At 35.7% G+C, this 25,764-nt stretch overlaps 1 protein-coding gene across 1 annotated transcript in view; it reads right to left on the bottom strand.

Annotated features, from left to right (window-relative positions):
• Nucleotides 1–25,764, bottom strand: part of STAG1 (STAG1 cohesin complex component) — a 314,569-nt gene that overhangs the window by 134,288 nt on the left and 154,517 nt on the right. The window contains 5 exon segments of the mRNA XM_027769480.1: nucleotides 6,597–6,676; nucleotides 7,808–7,906; nucleotides 16,483–16,606; nucleotides 20,819–20,892; nucleotides 22,896–23,047. Of these exon segments, the coding sequence (XP_027625281.1) occupies nucleotides 6,597–6,676; nucleotides 7,808–7,906; nucleotides 16,483–16,606; nucleotides 20,819–20,892; nucleotides 22,896–23,047 (529 nt within the window).

Below are 25,764 nucleotides of genomic sequence, written 5' to 3'. Positions count from 1 at the left end.
TCTTTCCCCTCAGTAATGCTTGTTTCAATACTACAGTGAGGCAGAAAAACAGTAGCCAGCATATCTGTGCAGGTAACGATGGGGTTGTGCTGAAGTCAAAGGTATTGGAAAATTAACAACAGGTATAGGTAGACTGCTAGCTCAGGGATTAACTCTCCCTATATATCCAATCACTATTCCAAATGTTATGAGATTACACATGAGAGTGACATGTTGTAAGACTGCCAAGAGGAGTAAAAGATCATAACCAGAGGTTTTTTGCTCTGAAGCATCAATATCTCTTCCCCTGCTCAACTCACCCCACAAATTTTGAGGAGGGTAACAAGGCTAAGACACTTTTACCCAATTATATGACACAATTTATCTTGCTTAAATGCCCCAGGAATAAACTCATAGAAAACAAAATAAGTCATCACAGGAACCTAAGCTCATAAACAAAAGGAAAATAAATTTGTACCAAAAATAGGAGGATTAATAAATGGACTGAAAAAAAATTAAAGGAGATTATAACAGGATGTTAAATGTGACTTTACCTGTTGTATTAAGAGTACTGATAGAGATCCCACAAGCCAAGAAAAATAAGGTCATATCATTTCATGCACATGCTATAAGAGACAGGGAAGGTAGGTGTGATCCTTAGCTCATTGCCCATCAAAATAATATCTAAATAGGAATTAGGGGATTAATCAATATAAGCAGTAAAGAGTTTTTTTTTTTTTTTTAAGAGGTTTTTGTATAGGGCACATGCACTTGCCAAAAAGAGAGAAACGGAAAGTGAGAAATCACCCCCTGGGGGGAATGGCAACACCACAATCCCTTCTCCTCCATTCTCCTCTCAGGATCTTGGGCACGCACGCACAGACACCTGGCGTGAGTTTAAGCCACTGTGTCCGGGACTCGAACTGTAGTCGACTACATGGGAATCCAACGACATAACCATTACACTAACTGCTGGTCTTGAGATGTTTTTTTTAAAGAAAGAAAAGTCAGAGTGCTGTGGCCTCTGACACCTTCTCCCCAAGCCAAGCTGGAGGATCAAGTTTAGAAAACTATTATAAAATATCCCTTATATTCACCAGAAGTTTGGAACTGACGCCTGATACAGGGATTGAAACATTCTACAGGTAAAAGGCTAACTGGAGTAACCTACGGTAGTAGAATAAAAAGAGAGGTCTATAAGAGAGTGAGCTGCACTTCTTCCATTTATAAATGTCTATGTTTCCAATAGGACATATATGGGATACTAAAAGTAAGCTAGTCTAAACATATTTTTTTTTTCTTCCAAGTTTAGTTATTTTGAGACTGGGAGCAATGGAATAACTAATGAAGGGAAGAGAGAGGTAAAGAGGAAAGAATGAAAGAGAGATACACAAACAGCACTCCCAACAGGGTCTCAGTGCTGTGATCTACTCCCAGCCCAGATCATGGGCACATGTATGTGCTCAGGGAGGTCTCTGGGAATCTTCCCATGTCAGTCAACCTTGCAAAGTGATGCATTTTGCTGGTGTGCCACCATCTAGCCCCATTTTTTTTTTTTTAAAGTTTTCTTCACTTCTTTCATGAAAGTGAGAAACAGAGATGGAGACACAGAGAAAGAAAGACTGCATTGTCAAAAAGGTCCCATACTGGGATCCCCTACCCCTAGCCATCCCAAGCAGCCAGGATTAAGGGTGCACGAGCCTAGCATGTTCAGGTCAGTGGATCCATTATGGATCCAGCATTGCTTGAGAAGTATGTTGCTGCTGTGTTACCAAGTTGGTCCCAACCTAAATAGTTTTACGATTTTGCCCAACAGAATGACCTATAGGGTAAGCAACCCTAAGATAGAAACCTGAAAGCCAGGTGCTAGGTCATAAAGTAAACAGCTAGAGAAGACACGGTGAGTCTGAGAAACTATAATCACAAATTCTTAGAGCAGGGAGAGATCCATGTGGACCAATATGCCCAATACAAGAAGTTATCTGACAAAGATAGAGAGCCACAACATGTTGAACAAGACATATTCTCTCTTTATATCCCTCAATGAAAATGTAGGAAAGAACATTAAACATAGACTTTTGAAACCAGTCAAGGGATCTACTAAATTCACTGTGGAAGTAAGATTTTTTCTTTGCCAAACAAGTCTCAAGATTGAAAATATCATTTGAGGAAATAATCTGCCAGAAAAAGATAATCTTGGAAGAGTCTATGAGGTAATTATCCTTTCCTGGAAATAGGAGGAGAAAAAATATGAAAGGAAATGACTAATAAGCTCCCTAAGTGAGTAAGTACTGAAACAAATACACACACACACATGCATACACAAGGATATATGTGATTCTCTCTCAATATATGTATACATACACACACACACACACACACACACACTCATACATGAAGAAATAACAGATTTCAAACCCTAGACAATGCCAACAAAACAGATGAGGTAGACAGAATGTCAGGGTACTTTGCTGTTCAAGAGAAAATACTAATAAGGTGGTGAAATTCACAAGGAAAATACAACTAAAAGGCCTAATATTAAGATAGGCTTAAGGAGGAAAAAAACTTCATAAATAACAAAGAAGAGTGATATAAAAAGACAAGGTGATAAATTATCAACAAGGTGTAAAATTCATGAGTAACACATGGGTACCTATCTCTGAAGTATATACCACATGACAACCTATAAGGAAAGATAAGTCAACAGTTGTAGTTGGAGGCTTTAACACATTCCTCTTAAAAAGTAGGACAAAAAAAAAAGCAAAGGTATAGATAATCTGAATGATATGATAAATAAATTCCAAGTAATAAATATAAAAATTGTATATACAACAATGAGTAACACATGGGTACCTATCTCTGAAGTATATACCACATGACAACCTATAAGGAAAGATAAGTCAACAGTTGTAGTTGGAGGCTTTAACACATTCCTCTTAAAAAGTAGGACAAAAAAAAAAGCAAAGGTATAGATAATCTGAATGATATGATAAATAAATTCCAAGTAATAAATATAAAAATTGTATATACAACATGTGTGTGTGTATATATATTTATATATAATATAATATATATATAAATATATATTATATATATATATTTTTTTTTTTTTTTAAGAGAGGTTTTTGCTATAGGGCACATGCACTCGCCAGAGAGACAAACAACAAGAAGTCACCCCCAAGGGGGGATGACCATGCCACAATCCTTTCTCCTCTATGCTCCTCTCAGGATCTTGGGCACGCACACACATGCTCTGGTGTTGAGTTTCAAGTCTCAGGGTCTGGGACTCGAACTGTGATCGACCATGTGAGAGTCCAGTGACAAAAGCATTTCACCATCTGCTGATCCCAAAATTTATAAATTTTTGAAAGTTTATAAAAAGTTGAAATTAGCATTTTTAATTGCAATAAACAATTATGGGCAAAACAGAAATGATTACAATGTCTTCCACAAGAGAAACTGAAAGCATGGCTTTAACAAGAAAATTCTCTAAGCTTCAGGGAAGAATCAACCTCTGTCATAGACAATTTACTTCAGAATAAAAAACGGACAAGAGATTGATTATTGAACATATTTTACAAATGGAATGTAACTTTGAATTTGATGTTGAATAAGCACAAAAAAATTTTGTCAAATTTATTCGTGAGCACAGATGTGAAAATCCTTAAGATAGTAAATATAAAACTGCATTTAAATAAAATTTAAAAAGTCATGAAATATGTATATCAAATAGTGTTTATTCTAGAAATGCAAGGGTCATTTACTATTAGACAAATCTGTAAATTTAATTTGGTATATTAGTGAATGAAAGAAAAATTCCAGACAACACAGAATAACATAATGGAACATTTATAACACACTGAAACCTATAAAAGAAATCACAGAAACAAAAAACCTTAAATGTCTTCCGAGAACAAGAATAAAAATATCTGCTATCAGTGACATTGTTATAATGGTAAAGGTCATGACAATTATGCATTTGGATAAGATAATGAAAAAAAGTTATGAGGTTATGGAACAAAGGGACAAAACTGAAATAGTTTGCAGATGACATAATAAATGACACAATAGGGACCAACAGTTGGCGTAATGGCTATGTCACTGGATTTCCATGTAGTGAACCTCGGTTCGAGTAATGGACCTGGTGGCTTAAACTCACGTCAGGTGCGTGTGTGCAAGTGCCTAAGATCCTGAGAGGAGAATGGAGGAGAAGGGATGGTGGTGTGGCCACCCCCCCAGGGGATGATTTCTTGCTTTCTGTCTCTCTGTCTGTCTCTGTCTTTCTGGCAAGCACACACCACGCACTCTATAGCAAAAAACCTCTCCCCCCCCAAAAAATTGACACAATAAAAGCAACAGAATCAACAAAATACCAGAATGTGTAAGATTTCTAATAGGTTGTATCTATAAGAGCAACACAAAAATTAGAGATATCTCTGCCTCAGGAACAACCAAGTAGAAAATACTGATTACTAATTATATAGTAACAAAACATGAAGTATTTACAAATTAGCCTACAAGGTAATACATAAGATTCCTATGAAGAAATTCAAGTCCTGGATCTATCTCTCTCTCTCTCTGTCTTTCTCTCTCTCTCTCCTCTCTTTCTCTCTCCATTAGACTTAATGATATTTGGATAAAGCAATCTATAATTTTCATACATAAATGATACAACATAGTAAAGATCTCTCTTTACTCATAAATACATCATAAAAGTCAATGCAATTCCAATATTTAATATTTCTAAAAAGTTCTGACAAGCATATTTTAAAAATTCACACAAAAGAAAAAAAAATCCATTAAGCAGTCAACTTTAAAAAGAAAAAGAGGGAAATAAATACCTGATAAGAGAGGAGAAATCGTACTTATAATATATATCATAAAGCCATAATAATAGAGAGCTGGAGTCCAGTGATTCAATCACCTGCTAGTCCCCTGTCCCAAGAAATACAAAGGGTCCCAAATAGACTCAACCCAAGAAGATCTTGTCCAAGACACATTATAGCCAGACTGACCAAAACCACAGACAAAGACAAGATACTAAGACTGGCAAGAGAGAAACGTCGTTACCTACAAAGGATATCCCATCAGACTAACAGCAGACCTCTCATCGGAAACAATGCAAGTGAGGAAAGAATGGGAAAATATACTCAAAGTGTCAAGGGAATAATACCAATTTCAACAGACAATTCTGTACCCAGCAACATTATCCTTCATATAGGAAGAAAAGGCAAGAACATTTCCAGATAAACAAAACCTGAAAGAATTTACCAACACCAGTCCAGATCTCCAAGAAGTTCTCAAGGGAGTGCTATACCAAGAAAATTAAATACAGACACACAGAAATAAGAGTTCAAAACTAAGAAAAGGGCCAAGTTAATTATAGGGACAATCTGGAGTTGAATATCCCAGAATTTAATCAGGAAGATCGAAATACAACAGAAGATAAAGTATATGAGACTGAACTGGTGAAATAGCATTTTATGACTTTTAACTAAAACATTGCTGCTTTTCTTCTAGTCTTTGTTTTCCAGTTTTAAGGATGTTTGTCCTGTCTTGAGCTGCAGATAGATTCATGTACCTACTATTTGAACAGAATCCTAACCTGTTTCCTGGCTTTAAGCTTTGGGCAATCTTCCTTAGCATTTCTTTGATAAAACTGCTTTTCTTGACATTAAAAAATATACTTAAAAATACCTATTTAATGACAGTAGTAAGTTATATAGCATCAGTTAGGTGCTACCTTATAGTATAGACATTCTACTCAGTTTCATGCCTAAAGTCAGACATGTATTTCCAGATATGTATATACCAGTTGAACTCGCTACTGAAAGTAGTTAGATTATTATTATTATTTTTTGAGAGGTTTTTGCTATAGGACACATGCGTTCGCCAGACAGAGAGAGACATAGAGACAAAAAGCGAGAAATCACCCCCCAGGGGGGATGGTCATGCCACAATCCCTTCTCCATTTTCCTCTCGGGATCTTGGGCATGCATGCACATGCGTCCGGTGTGAGTTTTAAGCCACCGGATCCGCGACGCGAACCGCGGTCGACTACGTGGGAGTCCAGCAACATAGCCATTACGCTAACTGCTGGTTCCCAAGTAGATTATTTAAGAAATTTTGTGAATCAATAAAATGTGAGGAAAAAAAAAAGGAATGGAAAACAACTGTAGACACCTAAGATAGTGTGGGTGGGAAAGGGCAGAGGGTGAGAAATAGGGGTAAAATACACACATACACATATACACACGAAACTAGAAACGGAACATTATTGACAATAATATGCATGATTAAGCCACTACGCAGTATATTCTGGATGGGAAATCATATTTTGTATGCAGTGACAATGCTCAGGGAATGAATGTAAATTAATTAATTAAAAAATGTTCAGAAGAAAATTGTAGTGCACTTGTAACTAGAAAAAAATGCAAATGATTGTTTAGTATTTTAAACATGCAAATGAATATGAATTATTTGTATTAAAAAATGAAGGAGGAGGAGAATCTAGAGTGATCAAAATACATATCATGTAAAGGTTATATATATGAAGTACATTAATGATGCTGGGGAAAAGGCAATAAAATGCCAACAGAAGCAGATAGTATACTTACTGAAGTATTAGAGTAACCAATCGAATAGCTTCCACAGCCACATCATATTCTTTATCGAGTGTCATTGATACGATGCGATCCTAAAAAAGGGAAAGCAAAAAACCCATAAGGTTGTAAAAGAAACCAATCATGAACAGAAAATAAGGTGGGAAAGATCTAAGCCAGTGTAGTTGGGAAATACACACGACACTAATGGTAGGCTCAGAAAGCTTTCCTCTGGAAACCTTGATATCATAGCACTACTCATACAAAGCCATTTTAGTATAAATGGTTATTTAAAAAACAGTTTATGTGTTCCTTTCTTTCATGAGATAGGGAGACACACAGAGTGAAAAGACCCAAAAGGGCCTTCAGGATGTGATGACACCCTCCAGCCTCAGCCAGCTAAGATCATAGGCACAGGGAGATCTTGGGATGTGAAACGGGAGTCTTCTAATATGACCTCCACATTGTAGGGCATTGCATTATTGCTGCAATTATCAATTTTTGTAACTTAAAATCTTTCTGATCAGTGAACATTCCCTAACATTGTAACAAATATATCTTAATTTATAAAACTAACATACTTATAAAAAAATCTTATTTTAAGCAGGAACACCTTATTTCAAAGGCAATACATTAAGAGCTCATGTTGGTAAGATCTCTTATTTTTCCTTCATCTTTTCAATGACCAGAGCTGCATATGAGAGAGAGACACAGACAGAGACAGACAGAAAGAGAGCCCTTCAATAGCACATGGTCTTGCTGCTTTCCTTTTTCTTCCATCTCATCAGGATTTGGGGCACACATGTGAATGCACCAATGTGTTTTTCAAGTTTCTAGGACTGGAAATCAAACTGCAGTTGGTCATGAAGGAGAAGGCTTTCCGGGGAAGTCTGCTTTCTGTGTATAGCACTTAACCATTGGTATGAGGCCAGCCCTTAGTGACATCTTTTAAAAATTTTGCTATAGAGTGTGTGCACTCACCAGAGAGAGACAGAGAGAGGTAGAGAGAGGGAAAATGAGAAAGTACCCCCCATAGGGGGTGACCATGCTACAATCCCTTCTCCTCCATCCTCTTCTCTGGATTTTGGACAAGCATGCACACTAGCTCTTTGCGCTTTCCAAGCTGTTGTTGCCAAGACTTGAACCACACAGTTGGTCATACGGAATCCAGCATCTTAACCACCATGCCACCCGCTGGCCCTAAGCTCATTATTCTTGATGCTTACCTTGAATCTGTTAGTGAACAGCTCCAATTTGGGGAATAATTCTCTATTGGTATATAGACTCTGTAGAGCTTTCAAACACTTCAGCCTGACTTCCCCTTGCTTCAGAAATATAAATAAAAACACAACAGAAGCAATCAATTGCATGCCACAAATGTTAACAGTTTTCTACATGAAAACTAAAATAAATTTCAGTTTAATTATTCAACTTCATATAGTAATTAAAAAAGGATGGGACCAAATAAATGAGTGTATGTACATATATATATATATATATAGTCTGTCTGTACTGGACCTCTTATATACTCTGTCTGTACTGGACCTCTTTTTAATTAAAAATGCACTTAAAGCCCTGTAGTTAAAACTTCTGAGTAAGCTACACCCACCTCAAACTTTATCAACAGTGAGTATTTCCTATTTCCCATGTTACCCTGTGGTGCTTATAGAGAATTTATAACCTATGATTATAATTAGAGAAGGGTACATTCATTTTTCCTTTATGTAACTACTGAGTAATCCTGTGGGAGGGAAAAATCTAATATTATATTTAACAATAATCATTTATTCATGTAACAAATATTTATTGGATGCATTAATATTCCGGGGAGGGTAGTTAGGAAAACAGATAAATATCAGAATATTTAAAATTTAAAAGAGGCAAAAATGATATAGTCCTAGCAGCACTATTAACTAGTGGAATATCTTTAATAAAGTCATTAACTGCTGGAGTAGATGTTGGTGATTCAAGTGCATTCAGAAGCACCTAGAAGTGATGATAATATGTCTGCTAATATCTTTATCTGGACTAACATACAGTACATCTATGCCGGGAAAATTCATTTTGCATGCTGGAAATAATATACAGTGATTGAATGTATACATAAAAAAAATCTAGCCAACTCTCTCAGTGTTTAAAAACAAAACAAGGGACCAGCAGTTAGCATAATGGCTATGTCGCTGAACTCCCATGTAGTCAACCATTGTTCGAGTCCTGGACCTGGTGGCTTAAACTCACACCGGGTACATGTGCGTGCGTGCCCAAGATCCCAAGAGAAGGGATTGTAGTGTGGCTATCCTCCCGGGGGGTTATTTCTTGCTTTTTATATCTCTGTCTCTCTCTGTCTTTCTGGTGAGCGCACGCGCCTTATAGTAAAAACGTCTCCAAAAACCAAAACAAAACAAAATAAAAACCCTGATTAAAAATTGGGGAAATGACCTAAATAGACATTTCTCCAAATACATGAAATAAATGCTCAACATCCTAATCATCTAGGAAATCAAATCTAAATCATAACGAGTTACTACTTCAAGCCAGTTAGAATGACTACTATCAAAATGACAAAAAAATAGGGGCCTACAGGTGGCATGGTGGCTAGGGGCACTAGACTCCCACATGGCCAACTGTGGTTCAAGTCCTGGATCTGGTGGCTTGCTTTCTCATTTTCTCTCCCTCTCTCTTCTCTCATTCTGTCCCTCTCTAGTCAAATTAAAAAAAAAAGACAAAAAATAAATGCTGGTGAGAAAGGAGAACTTATATATTGTTGATAGGAATGGGAATCAGTATAGTCATGAAGAACAGTGCAGGTTCCTCAAAAACTTAAAAACAGATCTATTATATGACTTGGTAATACCACTACTGGGTTTATATCTAAAGAAAATAAAATCAGTATGTTAAAGAGATATCTGTACTCTCATTTTTATTATAGCACTAGTCATAATAGCCAAGATATGAAGTCAGCCTAAATGTCCATTAAAAGATGGCTGGATGAGAAGCCATTTACATTTGAGGTGTGCCCTGCTGTGTTCAGAGACCAAGGCCACTGAAGAATCTCTGCTCTAAACCCCATCTTCCAGACCTCAAAACTCAGACCAGTAGGGCAATCTTTGTCCTCTCTCTGGCTCTCTCTTTAAATTAAAAAGAAGTTTAAAACATTTCTCATCTCTGACCTTTCCTTTCTCTTGTTAATTTCACAAGTCATTTACATGTAAGGTGTGCCCTGCCATGTTTGGTTTTCATTTTTGCTATAAAAAAAATTTTTTTGGGGGGGTAGATTGTTTTTGTCTCCTCGCCTTTTTCCCTTTTCCTTCATTTTTAAACTTTACTTTCTCACTCTGCTCTTCAGCTTCCACACACTTAAGTGTCTAGTCAGGCCTAGGTGCACATTAGCCAAGCATCTTAATACTTTTAGGGTCAAAGAAATCCTCAAGCCTTATTGAACCTGCTGCCCAAAAGGAGAAACTCTTCTTTATACATCTGAACTCAAAATCTCTTTCTATGGATACTATTTTGCAAAATACAGTAGAGGAGAAAAACTTTCACAGAAGTACCTAACAGTAAAGGGAAGCATATGATTTTACAGTTGCAGAAACCGTCTCTAACCAATTAGCCACAAGTGAATACATCACTAAATGACTAAAATTCAAAGAAGAGAGACTGCAGAATGAGCAGCAGGGAGAAGTACAGAGCTGCAGAGAAAGTGCAGCTCCTCTCCTATATGCCTCTGAACTCTCAGTTGAAGCTCTGAAGCACAGCACAGGTGCACCTATTCCCTAGAAATTGGGAAGTCTTTCTAATATCCAGTTCCAAAGTCAAAAGCACAGATTGCTTGGTGAATTATCAGGGAAATAAAACTGCAGAGAGACTGTGGATCACCTACTCTCACAAACTTCAAAACACTCAGAATTAACTCCAAGAAATTAGGAGGAAATGTATAATCCATCAGATGACCAGAAACCACTGCAGAGGTACAAGAAATGAGAAACCAAGAAAATATCTCTCACCAAGGGAAAAGAACCCTTCATCATCCATAGACAATACAAAGGGACTCATGGAGACATCTGATAAAGAATTCAAAATATTCATAGTGACAAAACTAAAGAAATGAGAGACAATGAACTCTAGAAGGTGCAAGAGAGAAGAGGTGAGTTTCAGGAGGGGAGAAAATTCTTCCACGATTTAAAAAGAGAAAGACCACCAAAATGAATCAAGCAGAGCTGATAGAAATGAAGGCTGTAGTACAAGAAATGAAAACCTCCCTCAAAAGTATTAAAAGCAGATTAGATCATGCAGAAGATTGAATCTTGAAGCCTGAAGACAAAACTTCTGACCAAGAAAAGAAAAATCACCAAAAAGACTGAGAAAATAACCTCCAAATAATGAGCATAATATATGAGAAATATTAAATGCCATTAAGTGCCCGAACATCTGGATAATCAGTATCCCAGAAGGTGAAGAAACTAATAAAGGCACTGATAATCTATTCCACAAAACCTGGAAAAAAACTTTCTGAACTTAGGGAGGCATTCAAATATCCAGACACAAGAAATACAAAGGATCCCTAAGAGAATCAACTCAAGATCTTCTCCAAGGCACATCATACCCAGACTGGCCAAAAACACAAAGACAGTTTGTTAAAATTGGCAAGAGAGAAATGTCAGGTTACTTACAAAGGTTATCCCATTAGGCTAACATCAGACCTCTCATCGGAAACAATGTAAGCAAGGAAAGAATGGAAAAATACAGTCAAAGTGTGAAATGAAAAACAATTTCAATGAAGAATACTATACCTGGACAGATTATCCATCATATGGAAAGAGAAGACAAGAGTATTCTCAAATAAACAAAACCTGGAAGAATTTACCAACACCAGATCAGTTCTTCAAGAAGTTTTGGAGGGAGTGCTATATCAGGAAAATTAAAGACAGAAAGACAGAAAACCAAGAAAATGACCAACTTAATGGTAGAGACAAGTACGGAAATATCAGTAATAGCCTTGAATGTTAACTTCCAGGATTTAAAAGAAAAGATTGGACCACAGTTACACTGCAAATTCAACAGAAAAAAAGATTAATTACACGAGACTGAACTGGTGAAATAGAATTTTATGACTTTTGACTAAAATGTTACTGATTTTTTCCTATTCTGTTTTCCAGATTTAAGGATTTTACTTTCCTTTAAACTATTGATAGATTCAGCAATTTGTTAAAATGTTTTTGTTGTTGCTTGCTTGCTTGTTTTAAATTGAACATAAACTTTCTCCCTTCCTGACCCTGCTGGAATAGGAAAATATTTGTGAGTACTCTTTCTTTCTGGCAGAATGGTTATTTGTGTAAGTTCAATAATACCTGTTGCCTTGTATCAGAAATTGGAAATTACTGATAGGGCTTTGACTGAAATGTCATATCTGAAGATATGACTAGAAAGCTATGGAACTAAGGCAGATCTCAAGAAAGCCAACAGAAGCTCTTGGAAAGATGGCCTGGCACCATAAACAGTTCTGCTTCACAGAGAGGATTAGAGAAGCTATATGAAAAAATTCGTACCATAAAATAACCTGGACTTTTCCAGTCCAGCATTATAACTACTGGAGACTGCAAAAGAGTAGCCACAACCAGAGGATTACCTTGAGGAAGACTTTGAATGAAGAAAGAGACTAATCTTTGCTAGCAGAAAGTAAACCACAGAATACTTGGTAGGCAGGGCTGAGTTGGGAAGTTTCATGTGTGACTTGTAGGCTGGGTATTTGCTTTTCAACAGTTTGAGTAGTTGACATATAAATATTTTCTCAAAGATATTTAAAACCATACTTTTCTGTTATTATAGTCACAAAATTACAACAAATATATATATATATATTTTTTGGAGAGGTTTTTGCTATAGGGCGCGTGCGCTTGCCAGACAGACAGAGAGAGACATAGAGAAAGAAAGCGAGAAATCACCCACCAGGGGGGATGGTCACGCCACAATCCCTTCTCCTCCATTCTCCTTTTGGGATCTTGCGCATGCACGCACACGTGCCCGGCATGAGTTTTAAGCCACCAGGTCCGGGACATGAACCGCGGTCGACTACGTGGGAGTCCAGCAACATAGCCATTACGCTAACTGCTGGTTCCCACAACAAATATTTTTAAAGTTACCTTTAAAATTCAGGTTTTTTTTTAAAAAAAAATTATTTATTTATTTTTTTGGGAGAGGTTTTTGCTATAGGGCGCATGTGCTTGCCAGGAAGACAGAGAGAGACAGAGAGACAGAATGCAAGAAATCACCCCCCAGGGGTGATGGTCACACTGCAATCCCTTCTCCTCCATTCTCCTCGAGGGATCTCGGGCATGTATGTACATGCACCCAGCATGAGTTTAAGTCACTGGGTCTGGGACAGCCACTGGGTCGGGGCCTCAAACCGCGGTCACCCACATGGGAGTCCAGCGACATAGCCATTACGCTACTGCTGGTCCAGTTTTAAAAATTTTTTTTTTCAATTTTAAAAAATTTTTGAAAGTTGTTTATCTATTAACTGTCTAGAACCATGGAGTATGAGCAAAAGTTTTTAATATGTAAAGTAAATGTTTGTGGGAAAATATAAAAAGATGAATTAAGTAAAAGAAAAAATGATGACTGGAAAAGAAAATATGATTTGGGACCAGCAGATAGCATAATAGTTACATTGCTGGACTCCCACCTAGTCGACTATGGTTCGAGTCCCAGATTGGGTGGCTTGTGTGCATGCATGCCCAAAATCCCAAGAGGAGAAGAGATTGAGGTGTGGCCATCCCCGTGGGGGATGATTTCTCACTTTCTGTCTCTCTGGCAAGTACACATGCCCTACAGCAAAAATCTCTCTTAAAAACTGTGGCTTGAATATACGATGTAATACTATTTAGCCATGAAAAACAATGTAATCCTGTCATTTGTGAAAACTTGGTAAGTATAGCAGACACTATGTGAAATGAAATAAGCCAGGCACATAAACATAAGCTGCATGATTTTACTTATAATGTGAAGTTTGATAAAAAACAAAACAAATCTTATAGAAGGCAAGAGTCAACTAGAGGTCACCAAACTCTCAGGAAAATATAGAAGGAAAGATGGTGAAAGGTTGGTCAATAGGTACAAAATTCTAAGTATTATTAATTCTAAGTAAGATAATAATGTGAAGTTTGATAAAAAACAAAACAAATCTTATAGAAGGCAAGAGTCAACTAGAGGTCACCAAACTCTCAGGAAAATATAGAAGGAAAGATGGTGAAAGGTTGGTCAATAGGTACAAAATTATAGTAAGATAGGATAAATAAGTTATGGTACACTAATGCAGAGTAGGGTGCATACAGATAACAATAATGTAATATATATTTCCAATAGCCTGAAGACAGAATTCTGAATATTCCTCCAATAAAGAAATTATAAATGTTTGAGGTGATAAATATGTACTTGCCATAGTTTGATTACTCCTCAATGTATACATATATTTAAAACATCACACTACAATCATGCCATGATCCCCTTTTCCTGACCTCCAGCTCATCAGAATCTTGGGCATGTGTACACATATCTGGCATGTTTTCAAGATGACCCCAGGGATCCAAACCTGCAGTCAGTCACATGGCTTCTAGCACTATAGTTCAGTTTCCTACTGACTAGACCATCACTCTGGACACCCTGGTGACCTTATATTACAAAAATGACCTGTAAAATGTGCTTGGAATCTTCAATTTATGTAATTTCATGGTTTTCAAAATATGTTCAATAATAATACTTAGAATAATCTTATATAAAAAGTAAATGTTTGGACCAGCTGGAGGCATGGTAGTTGAGATGATTGGATCCCAGCCAGCCAACTGTATGGTTTAAGTACTAGATCCAGTGGCTAGGAAATCAAGCTGGGCACTGTGTGTGCATGTGCAAATTCCAGAAAGGAGGGAGAAACGGTGGAAAAATTATTGCAGCATGACTATTGAGGGGGGTAGGGTGCTTTCTCTCTCTCTCCTCCTCCCCTCCTTCCTGGCAAGTGCACATGCCTTCTAGTTTTTTTTTTTTTTTTTTAAAGTAAGTGTTCTATTACTGATAGTGATTAAGATACAGAAAATAAGTCTTTTGTAGTATTTTTATTTAACTTTTATTCATTTACTTACTATTATTTTTAATTTGACTAGAGAGGGAGAGAGAGACAGAGAAAGTGAGAAAGCATACTGCCAGGTCCAGGATTCGAATTGTGGTCAGCCACATAGGAGTCAAATGCCCTTAACCAACATGCCACCTGTCGGTTCCCCCCAAAAAAATTCTTAAAATATTACTAAATTTGCCTTTTGAAGTCCAAGAATATAGTTATAAATATATTTATATAATTAAAAATATCTTCTTGTGATGATACTTTCAACAGTTTAAATGGACTAGAACGATTTAAAGTAAATTGTTGTGGGGCCAATAGGTGGTGTGCTGGTTAGGGCACTGGACTGCTACACGGCTACTGTGGTTTGCGTCCCAGACCTGGTGGCTTACTTTCTCACTTTCTCTCCCTGTTTCTCTCTAGTGAGCATATGTGCCTTATAGCAAAGCTTACAAAAATAAAATGAATAACTCAAACTGTTATAAATTTTCTGTATTTATGAATATGTGACAGTTCAAATTAGAGAATGTAAGGTCACTTGATATAAACACTACAATCATTTACCACTTCTATGCTTGATCTTTTCAGGATTATTTATTTGGGGTTGATGTGGGGTTCTTTTTAAAGTCAGACTCCTTTGTTTTTTTTTTTTTTTTTTAAAGTAAGTGTTCTATTACTGATAGTGATTAAGATACAGAAAATAAGTCTTTTGTAGTATTTTTATTTAACTTTTATTCATTTACTTACTATTATTTTTAATTTGACTAGAGAGGGAGAGAGAGACAGAGAAAGTGAGAAAGCATACTGCCAGGTCCAGGATTCGAATTGTGGTCAGCCACATAGGAGTCAAATGCCCTTAACCAACATGCCACCTGTCGGTTCCCCCCAAAAAAATTCTTAAAATATTACTAAATTTGCCTTTTGAAGTCCAAGAATATAGTTATAAATATATTTATATAATTAAAAATATCTTCTTGTGATGATACTTTCAACAGTTTAAATGGACTAGAACGATTTAAAGTAAATTGTTGTGGGGCCAATAGGTGGTGTGCTGGTTAGGGCACTGGACTGCTACACGGCTACTGTGGTTTGCGTCCCAGACCTGGTGGCTTACTTTCTCACTTTCTCTCCCTGTTTCTCTCTAGTGAGCATATGTGCCTTATAGCAAAGCTTACAAAAATAAAATGAATAACTCAAACTGTTATAAATTTTCTGTATTTATGAATATGTGACAGTTCAAATTAGAGAATGTAAGGTCACTTGATATAAACACTACAATCATTTACCACTTCTATGCTTGATCTTTTCAGGATTATTTATTTGGGGTTGATGTGGGGTTCTTTTTAAAGTCAGACTCCTTTATAAGAAGTTAAAGGTAAAAGCAGATTTTTATATCTAGAACCCAACAAATCTATTCAATGCTGATAAAACACTACCATAATATGACTGTAGAAAATTCAGAACAATAAAGTTTACTTAGCTTTTATATATATTACAAGAAAAAAAATCTTTGTTTCCAGAGTAGAAAAAATTTAACTATCTTCTTGGGATACCATTTTCTCTTAAAATTTTAAATATGTCAGATTGTTAATCTTGGTTTACGATAGCACTGCAACTAAGTAAGACGGAGTCGTCACAGATGCATCAATGTCTCCTTTCATCATGGTTATCAAGCAATTATTTAGTTGAATCATCTTAAGTTTACAAATTATTATAACTACTGTAATTTAGATTTCTTGGTATTCCAGCAATTAGAAAAGCTTATTTTCCAAAGCTTAGAACAACATAACTTACCCTGTCATGTAGAGTCCAGCCAACATATTTTAGGTAACTGTCATTTAGAAAGGCATCACTATACATTTTCATCCACACTCCAATTTCTTCAATACAAATGGCTCTAATCTCAGCAATAGCATCACTGAAGGAGAAAAGAAGACAAACATCTGATAAATATCCAAAAATGGAATGTATTTCAAACACACTTTCAACATGCAATGAATATTTCAAATGTTATATTCATTTCTGTACTCCCTAAAGCATCCAACTGGAGTATCCTTTGTTTTAACTTGGTTCTGTAAAATAAAAACTACCAATACCAATCTGAATAAAAATATTTCTAAAAATACCTCATTTAGGTCCAAATGGTATATTTTCATAGGCAATGACATTTGGTACTTTCTGAAGGCCTTATTAGGGAATCAACAAATGCTAAATCTTCTCAGGAAATTAGAGTACCAGAGTACAGAGAATAATGTAGAGTTCAATACTGCTTCTTTAAAAAACTGTGACTCTAAGTTAGTACACATTTAATAAATCAAAAGAAAACATTTTTTATGACCAAGACAAAAATTAGTTATATATCTGCAAGGCAAAATCATGTAGAAGATATTATTTAAAACTGTGTGATAGTTTTCTAAAAGCATGAAGTAATTAACTGACAACCATACATGGATTTTTTTTTTACTTAAATATAGATCTTGGAGATTCCTAAAATACTCAAGACAAGATGCTATTTTAAATCTGAGGTGTGTCCTGGCCTGTTCTAGGAAGCTATGCTCTAAACCCCATCTTTTATACTCCCAAAATACTCAGACAAGGTAGGTGCTACCACACCACACAGTTTTGATTTTTTCCTTTATAAAAAATTTTTTTGTTCTCATTTTTGGTTGTTTTTGCCTAGTTTTTTTCTTTTCCTTTTGTTTTTATTTTTTTTAACTTTAGTTTCCCACTCTGTTCTTATTTTTCAACAAACCAAGTGTCTAGATAGGCCGAGGAGCACAGTAACCAATCATCTGAATAATTTTAGAGTCATTGAAATCCTCAATGCTTATTGAACCACCTGCTTTAAGGAAGGAACTTTCTATAAATCTGAACAAATAATCTCTTTTTGTGGATACCACATTGCAAAGCACAGAAGAGGAGAGATTTTGTGACAAAATGACCAGAAACCACCACAGAGGCACAAGAAATGTGAGAAACCAAGAAAATATCTCTCCCCTAAGGGAAAAGAACAATCCTTCATCATCCACAGACAGTACTGTAGAACTTATGGAAATGTCAAATAGAGAATTCAGAATATTCATAGTGATAAAACTAAATGAGGTGCAAGAGCTGAGAGACACTGAGCTCCAGAAGATGCAGGAGAAAAGAGAACGAATTCCAGGAAGTGGGGAAGTTCTTGCACTATCTCAAAGAGGAAATATACACCCTAAAAAAGAGTCAAATGAAGCTGTTAGAGATAAAAGCCACGATACAGGAAATCAAAACCTCCTTCAAAAGTATTAAAAGAAGGGAACCAGCAGTTAGCGTAATGGCTATATCGCTGGACTCCCACGTAGTCGACTGCGGTTCGCGTCCCGGGCCCGGTGGCTTAAAACTCACTCCAGGCGCATGTGCGTGCGTGCCCAAGATCCCGAGAGGAGAATGGAGGAGAAGGGATTGTGGCATGACCATCCCCCCTGGGGGGTGATTTCTCGCTTTCTTTCTCTATGTCTCTCTCTGTCTGTCTGGTGAGCGCATGCGCCCTATAGTAAAAAAATCTCTCAGAAAAAAAAAAAAAGTATTAAAAGATTAGTCCGTGCAGAAGATCGATCTCGGATATTGTTGAAGGCAACATCTGATATAAAAACAACAACAACAAAAAAACCTGAGAAAATAACCAGAAAAAAATGAGAATACTATACGAGAAATACTAGACACTATTAAGCTCACAAACATAGTCATTTAGAAAGGCATCACTATACATTTTCATCCACACTCCAATTTCTTCAATACAAATGGCTCTAATCTCAGCAATAGCATCACTGAAGGAGAAAAGAAGACAAACATCTGATAAATATCCAAAAATGGAATGTATTTCAAACACACTTTCAACATGCAATGAATATTTCAAATGTTATATTCATTTCTGTACTCCCTAAAGCATCCAACTGGAGTATCCTTTGTTTTAACTTGGTTCTGTAAAATAAAAACTACCAATACCAATCTGAATAAAAATATTTCTAAAAATACCTCATTTAGGTCCAAATGGTATATTTTCATAGGCAATGACATTTGGTACTTTCTGAAGGCCTTATTAGGGAATCAACAAATGCTAAATCTTCTCAGGAAATTAGAGTACCAGAGTACAGAGAATAATGTAGAGTTCAATACTGCTTCTTTAAAAAACTGTGACTCTAAGTTAGTACACATTTAATAAATCAAAAGAAAACATTTTTTATGACCAAGACAAAAATTAGTTATATATCTGCAAGGCAAAATCATGTAGAAGATATTATTTAAAACTGTGTGATAGTTTTCTAAAAGCATGAAGTAATTAACTGACAACCATACATGGATTTTTTTTTTACTTAAATATAGATCTTGGAGATTCCTAAAATACTCAAGACAAGATGCTATTTTAAATCTGAGGTGTGTCCTGGCCTGTTCTAGGAAGCTATGCTCTAAACCCCATCTTTTATACTCCCAAAATACTCAGACAAGGTAGGTGCTACCACACCACACAGTTTTGATTTTTTCCTTTATAAAAAATTTTTTTGTTCTCATTTTTGGTTGTTTTTGCCTAGTTTTTTTCTTTTCCTTTTGTTTTTATTTTTTTTAACTTTAGTTTCCCACTCTGTTCTTATTTTTCAACAAACCAAGTGTCTAGATAGGCCGAGGAGCACAGTAACCAATCATCTGAATAATTTTAGAGTCATTGAAATCCTCAATGCTTATTGAACCACCTGCTTTAAGGAAGGAACTTTCTATAAATCTGAACAAATAATCTCTTTTTGTGGATACCACATTGCAAAGCACAGAAGAGGAGAGATTTTGTGACAAAATGACCAGAAACCACCACAGAGGCACAAGAAATGTGAGAAACCAAGAAAATATCTCTCCCCTAAGGGAAAAGAACAATCCTTCATCATCCACAGACAGTACTGTAGAACTTATGGAAATGTCAAATAGAGAATTCAGAATATTCATAGTGATAAAACTAAATGAGGTGCAAGAGCTGAGAGACACTGAGCTCCAGAAGATGCAGGAGAAAAGAGAACGAATTCCAGGAAGTGGGGAAGTTCTTGCACTATCTCAAAGAGGAAATATACACCCTAAAAAAGAGTCAAATGAAGCTGTTAGAGATAAAAGCCACGATACAGGAAATCAAAACCTCCTTCAAAAGTATTAAAAGAAGGGAACCAGCAGTTAGCGTAATGGCTATATCGCTGGACTCCCACGTAGTCGACTGCGGTTCGCGTCCCGGGCCCGGTGGCTTAAAACTCACTCCAGGCGCATGTGCGTGCGTGCCCAAGATCCCGAGAGGAGAATGGAGGAGAAGGGATTGTGGCATGACCATCCCCCCTGGGGGGTGATTTCTCGCTTTCTTTCTCTATGTCTCTCTCTGTCTGTCTGGTGAGCGCATGCGCCCTATAGTAAAAAAATCTCTCAGAAAAAAAAAAAAAAGTATTAAAAGATTAGTCCGTGCAGAAGATCGATCTCGGATATTGTTGAAGGCAACATCTGATATAAAAACAACAACAACAAAAAAACCTGAGAAAATAACCAGAAAAAAATGAGAATACTATACGAGAAATACTAGACACTATTAAGCTCACAAACATACGGATAATCGGTATCCCAGAAGGTGAAGAAACTATTAAGGGCATTGATAATCTATTCCATGAAATCCTAGAAGAAAACTTTCCTAATCTAGAGAGGCATTCAAATATCCAGACCCAAGAAATGCAAAGGGCCCAAGAAGACCTTCTCCAAGGTACATCATAGCCAGATTGGCCAAATTCACAAAGACAAGTTACTAAAATTGGCAAGAGAGAAACATCATTACTTATAAAGGTTATCCAATCAGGCTAACCTCTGACCTCTCATCAGAAACAAGGCAAACAAGGAAAGAATGGGAAAATATATTCAAAGTGTTAAGTGCAAAACAGTTTAAACCAAGAATACTATACCTAGCAAGATTATCTTTCATATGGAAAGAAAGGATAAAAACATTCTCAGGTAAACAAGACCTGAAAGAATTTGCCAATAGCAGACCCACTTTTCAAGAAGTTCTGAAAGGAGTGTTCTACTAGGAAAACTATAGACACATAAAGAAATAAGAGAACAAAAGTCAACCAAAATCTCTTACCGGTATCTATGAACAAATATACCCTTAAAAATAGAGTTCATCATATTTTCAATCTCATCCTGATTTTCTTGTAGCTGAAATGAAAATAAAAATGTAATTAATATAAATGTAAATTAAAATACTGACCATTTTGATTTGGAATGAACAGTTATAGCTATTTTAATTCCTGATTACCTTCACATATGAAACATGTCTGAAATTACCAGGACACTTGCCTTATTTCTATAGCTTCATCACACAGTTTAGAATCTCTTTCTTACTCAGTGTCCCTTTTGAGACACATACTAGACAATGACTAACGAGGTGGGCTGTATAGTTAAGTGTGGTCAGACTCCTGTCTCCAAAATATCGTCTGCTTTGGAAGTAAGTCTTACTTTCTGTATCTCTTACTTTCTGTATCTCTTCTATTCAAAGCAGGTCTTTGCATGGTTTTGCTTTCTTTAGTTAACAAATCATTCCCGAGTGACATATTTACTGCTACACAAGAAACTTCCTATTCCATCTAAAAAACCCAAATAGTACACTGCATCTGACTACCATATAATAGACCAAGTGCCGAAAACAGGAGGCAGAACATGATAGAAAGAGGATCCTGGTCACTAGTGGTAGAATGTAGTAATAAAATTCTATTACTACAAAAGATGTAAATTTCACATATCACTACTGATTAGAGTTAAAGTTTGAATTTACTTATTATTCAAAAGGAACTGAAGCATTAATATAAAATTAATTTCAAGGTGGTGTTTATAATACTAACTTGTCTTAAAACTAGTTAAATAAAAAAATTCAATGAAATATTTGCTTTATTTGCTCTAAGTACATACATGCTGTGACAATGAAATTCCTTCAGATTTATTCTTTTGGTATGCTTTGTTTCAGGTTTCCTGAATAAGAACAGGAATATTTTTATAGTAAAATAACTCTTATAGTAAAGATTACAACTTAGTGCAAATTTAAAAATTTACTTTTGCTCTATTTATTATATAAAAACGAACTGATTTGTATGAAGCATACGTTTTAGTCAGGGGTCATTACTAAAGTTTAGTTAAACATAAATATTTCCACAATATTTCAAGTATGGCATGTGTTACGGGTTAAATGTGCTCTTCAAAAATTTATATACTGAAGTCCTTAACACCAGTACCTCAGAATGGGACCTTATCTGAAATAGGGTGGTGGCAGATAAAGTCATTATAATGAGGCATGACTGGAGTAGGTTGGGTTCCTAATCCAATATAACTGGTGTCCGTATGAAAAGGATACATTCAGAGAGAGATACACACACAGAGAGAACATCCTGAAAAGATTGAAGTTATGCTGCCAGAAAGTCAAGAAGCTAGGAGAGAAGCCTAGAAGAGTGAGACATCTCAAATGCCTTCATAGAGAACATGATCTTGCTAATACCCTGAGCTTGGACTTTTGGCCTCCAAGATTATGACAATACATTTCTTTAGTTTAAATCACTCAGTTTGTAGTTGTTTGTCACAGCAGCCCTATCAAACCAATACATTATAATTTATAATAATCTGATGTAGACTCTCATAACCCATTATTCATATGTAATTTTATTTTTTTTAAGCTAAAAGAGACTAATACTGCAGATCTAAAACTTTATTTACATTGGATGAATAAAAATGTTTCCTACTAAAAGCCCAGTTTAAAATATTTCAATACATGAGAAAAAAAAATGTGAAACTGGGACCGATCTTATATACAGGACCACTTTATGTATCAGTAACTATACAGTGTCTTTTGGCTTTTTCCTGAGAATGCAGGTTTGCTAACCTCCATTTCTGACTTTAATATTTACTGTTTTCTGATTCCATAGCCTGACAATCTTCTTGAATACTACTAACTCCCAGATCACCTTTTTTAAACAATAGAGCTGTTCTGTGGTTCCCTTCTGCCATGACATAGTACTTACACAATCACTAGTGAATATTTCAGTTTTATCTAGAAATTCTGAGATAAAATAATCCAATTAAAAAGCAAAGTATAAGACCACAAGCTCTTTTACAGGGAGAAATTACTAGTATATTACACATTTAGAGAACACATCAGTTACTATGAAATTTACCTCTTTGCGTTTCTGAAGTAGTAATTCCAATCTTTCATTGGCTCTCTTTCCAATCATTTTATTTCTTTCTGCTTCATACTGTCTCTGCGTATTATCCTGATGAATACTGAGATTTAAGGCAACATTCACCAGCGCAGTCATGAGCTTCATAGCTGTGAAATAAAGTAATACTATGATACTCATCTATGAATCAATTTTTCACTAGTAAGATCTCAAATTTTTAAAACAAGTGGATGATGAAAGGAAATCAGCAAATTTTGTTTTACCGTCCAGGCATAATTTTAAAAATTTAAAAAAGATAATTTATAAAGACATATTCATCTTCATAGTATACAATATAATTTTCTCTACTTCAAGAGAGAACAGCTTGGCTTGTTAACACTGCCCACTTAAAAACAGCTTTATCATAACTATTATCAGAAGGGATTTAAGTAACATTTTCAACATCCCTTTTTCTTGACTCCCCAAAACACAAACCTTAGTGAGGGCAAATGAGTCAGGGCAAGATCTCTCTTCTGACTACCAGTTCTGTGTATATAAACTGACATGTCTAAAATTAGTTCAGGATCTTCATCTCAAAAGATGGTCCTCTTTGATTCTCACTATGTCTGAGTTATGCAGGGTCTAACTCCTGATAAACACACTAATTATACCAAACTCATAAAGTTTATTAAAAATTTATTCTGTGAATTGTCAATCAACCTATCCTACCCAGTCATAGGGTTAGTGTTTTTTTAAATATTCACCAGTATTTACAAATTCTATTGAGGTATTTTCAAATTTATATTTCATATCCTCTGACAAAGAATTATGACCCAAATCTCAAATTTTTATTTGCCTATTTATTTTTATTATGGAGAAAATGGGTAGAAAATATTGGTAAAGCTTGAGTAAGAGTGTTTATGCTAGTAAATAATGTTCCCTTTTTGCTCCTTGTAGATTAATCATCTTACGTATAAATGTTTCGTTATATGTTTGAGGCCAGTAGGTGGTGTGGTGGTTAGGGTGCCAGACTTCCATATAAACAACTGTGGTTTTAGTCCCGGATCTGGTGGCTTGAAAAATCACACCAGGCACATGATTTTTTTCCAGAATCCCAGGAGGAGAATGAAGGATAAGGGATTGTGTGTGGCCATCTTCCCTGGGGGATGATTTCTCACTTTCCCTCTCATTCTGTCTGTCTCTGGCCACTCCACACCCAATGGCAAAAACCTAAAACGATGATGAAAACTATTCAGTGCTTTAGAACTGATTCACTTATCTATAAACATATCTGTCTTACTAAAAACACACATGCTTTTCTTTCAAAATGTCACTATTTCCTTTTAATTATATACATAAACACATATATACATATATATTTGAATCTGTATATCTATTTGCCTACACCCTCAACATATTATCCTGAAATTCTATCTACATCTTTGCCAATTCCATGTTAATAGTAAATGATGCTACCCCTCAAGCCAAAATATAAGACAAAAATCTCAAAAGCAAATGTATTTAAGTTAGTGATCATTTAGAGATGGGTTCAATAAAAATGTTTCTTTTCCTGATATATAGTGTCTCAAATAGTACTGAGAAATATTATGTTTCAAAATAACAAGCTAGTGATTTTAAGTTTTATGGAGTGTAAGTAGTAGCATATTTGACTATGCTTTGAAGTTTAAAAAGGATTTAAAATTAATCTGTTTAAGAAAGAGAAGTAGTTCAAAGACAAAAAGGAGTTGGGGCATTCAGAACACCTCAAAAGGGATAATACAAGTTTATAAGAACTTGTTCTGAATAATACAACATGATACTCAACAGAGCTTAAGTCAGTCTATACCTGAGATCTCTTAAAGCAAAATGACCTGAAGATCAAGAAGTTGGAAAGATTAAAATTGATACCAACTCTGGCTGGAATTTACCAGTGCACACTGTGGCACAGCTTTTCTACAATTTAATGACTTTTGCTTTCAGCTATTATTTTTTTTGTGAATCCAGATCCCAAACTCCAACTGTCATTATGTAATAGAGCACTACTCCCAGCTCAGATAAACAAAAATTAATCAACATATTAAGAGAAACAAAAAATGATCAATACATTTTCAGAAAAGAATTAGATAAAATACAGTATTTATTCTCTATAGTAAAAGACTTATGTATTTCTAAAATTGAGACTTCACTGAAATTTTCACTTCACTTACCAACATATAAACAAACAGCTACTGAGGAAAGACCTTTCCTTCACTGAGATAGATACAACATGAGAGTTATGATATTTTACAGGGCCCCTCTGAAAAAGAGTATTTTCTGCATAGAGTAAGTATCTACTAAATTTTATGGTATTACTAACAAAACCATCTTATAAATGAATAATTCCATAGGAATTCACCTATGATACTGTGACATGGGCTTTGAGGTTGCTTATCTGTCAAAGAGATAAAAACTTCATTTAGCTTTCACTTTTTTTTTTGAAGTTTTTGCCATAGGGAGTGTACACTCACTGGAGAGAGACAGAAACAATGAGAGGGAAAGTCACCCCTTGGGGGGATGGCCACGCTGCAGTCCCTATTTTTTTCATTCTCCTCCCAGGATCCTAGGCACACAAGTACATACATTCAGTATGATTTTCAAGCCACTGGGTCCAGCACTCAAACCACAGTTGGTCATGTGGGAGTCCAGAGATGTAACCGCTATGTCATCTCCTGGCCCCAGCTTAACTGTTGGCTACAGAATGGTGAGGATATTCTTAGTACAAGAGATATTCAAAGTGGAGTCTACAAAGGTGCTGACCATAAAGGTATTATTTATACTAAGTTTATCACAACTACAGAATTGACAAGTATTTAGAAACTTTCATAGTTGACAGTAATTTCATGTCTGC

This window comes from Tupaia chinensis, unplaced genomic scaffold, assembly GCF_000334495.1.
Source record: "Tupaia chinensis unplaced genomic scaffold, TupChi_1.0 Scaffold149831_1, whole genome shotgun sequence".
In the NCBI taxonomy this organism is placed as follows: Eukaryota; Metazoa; Chordata; class Mammalia; order Scandentia; family Tupaiidae; genus Tupaia; species Tupaia belangeri.
Note: the sequence above shows the minus strand (reverse complement) of the source record. Positions and strands in the feature narration are given on the sequence as shown.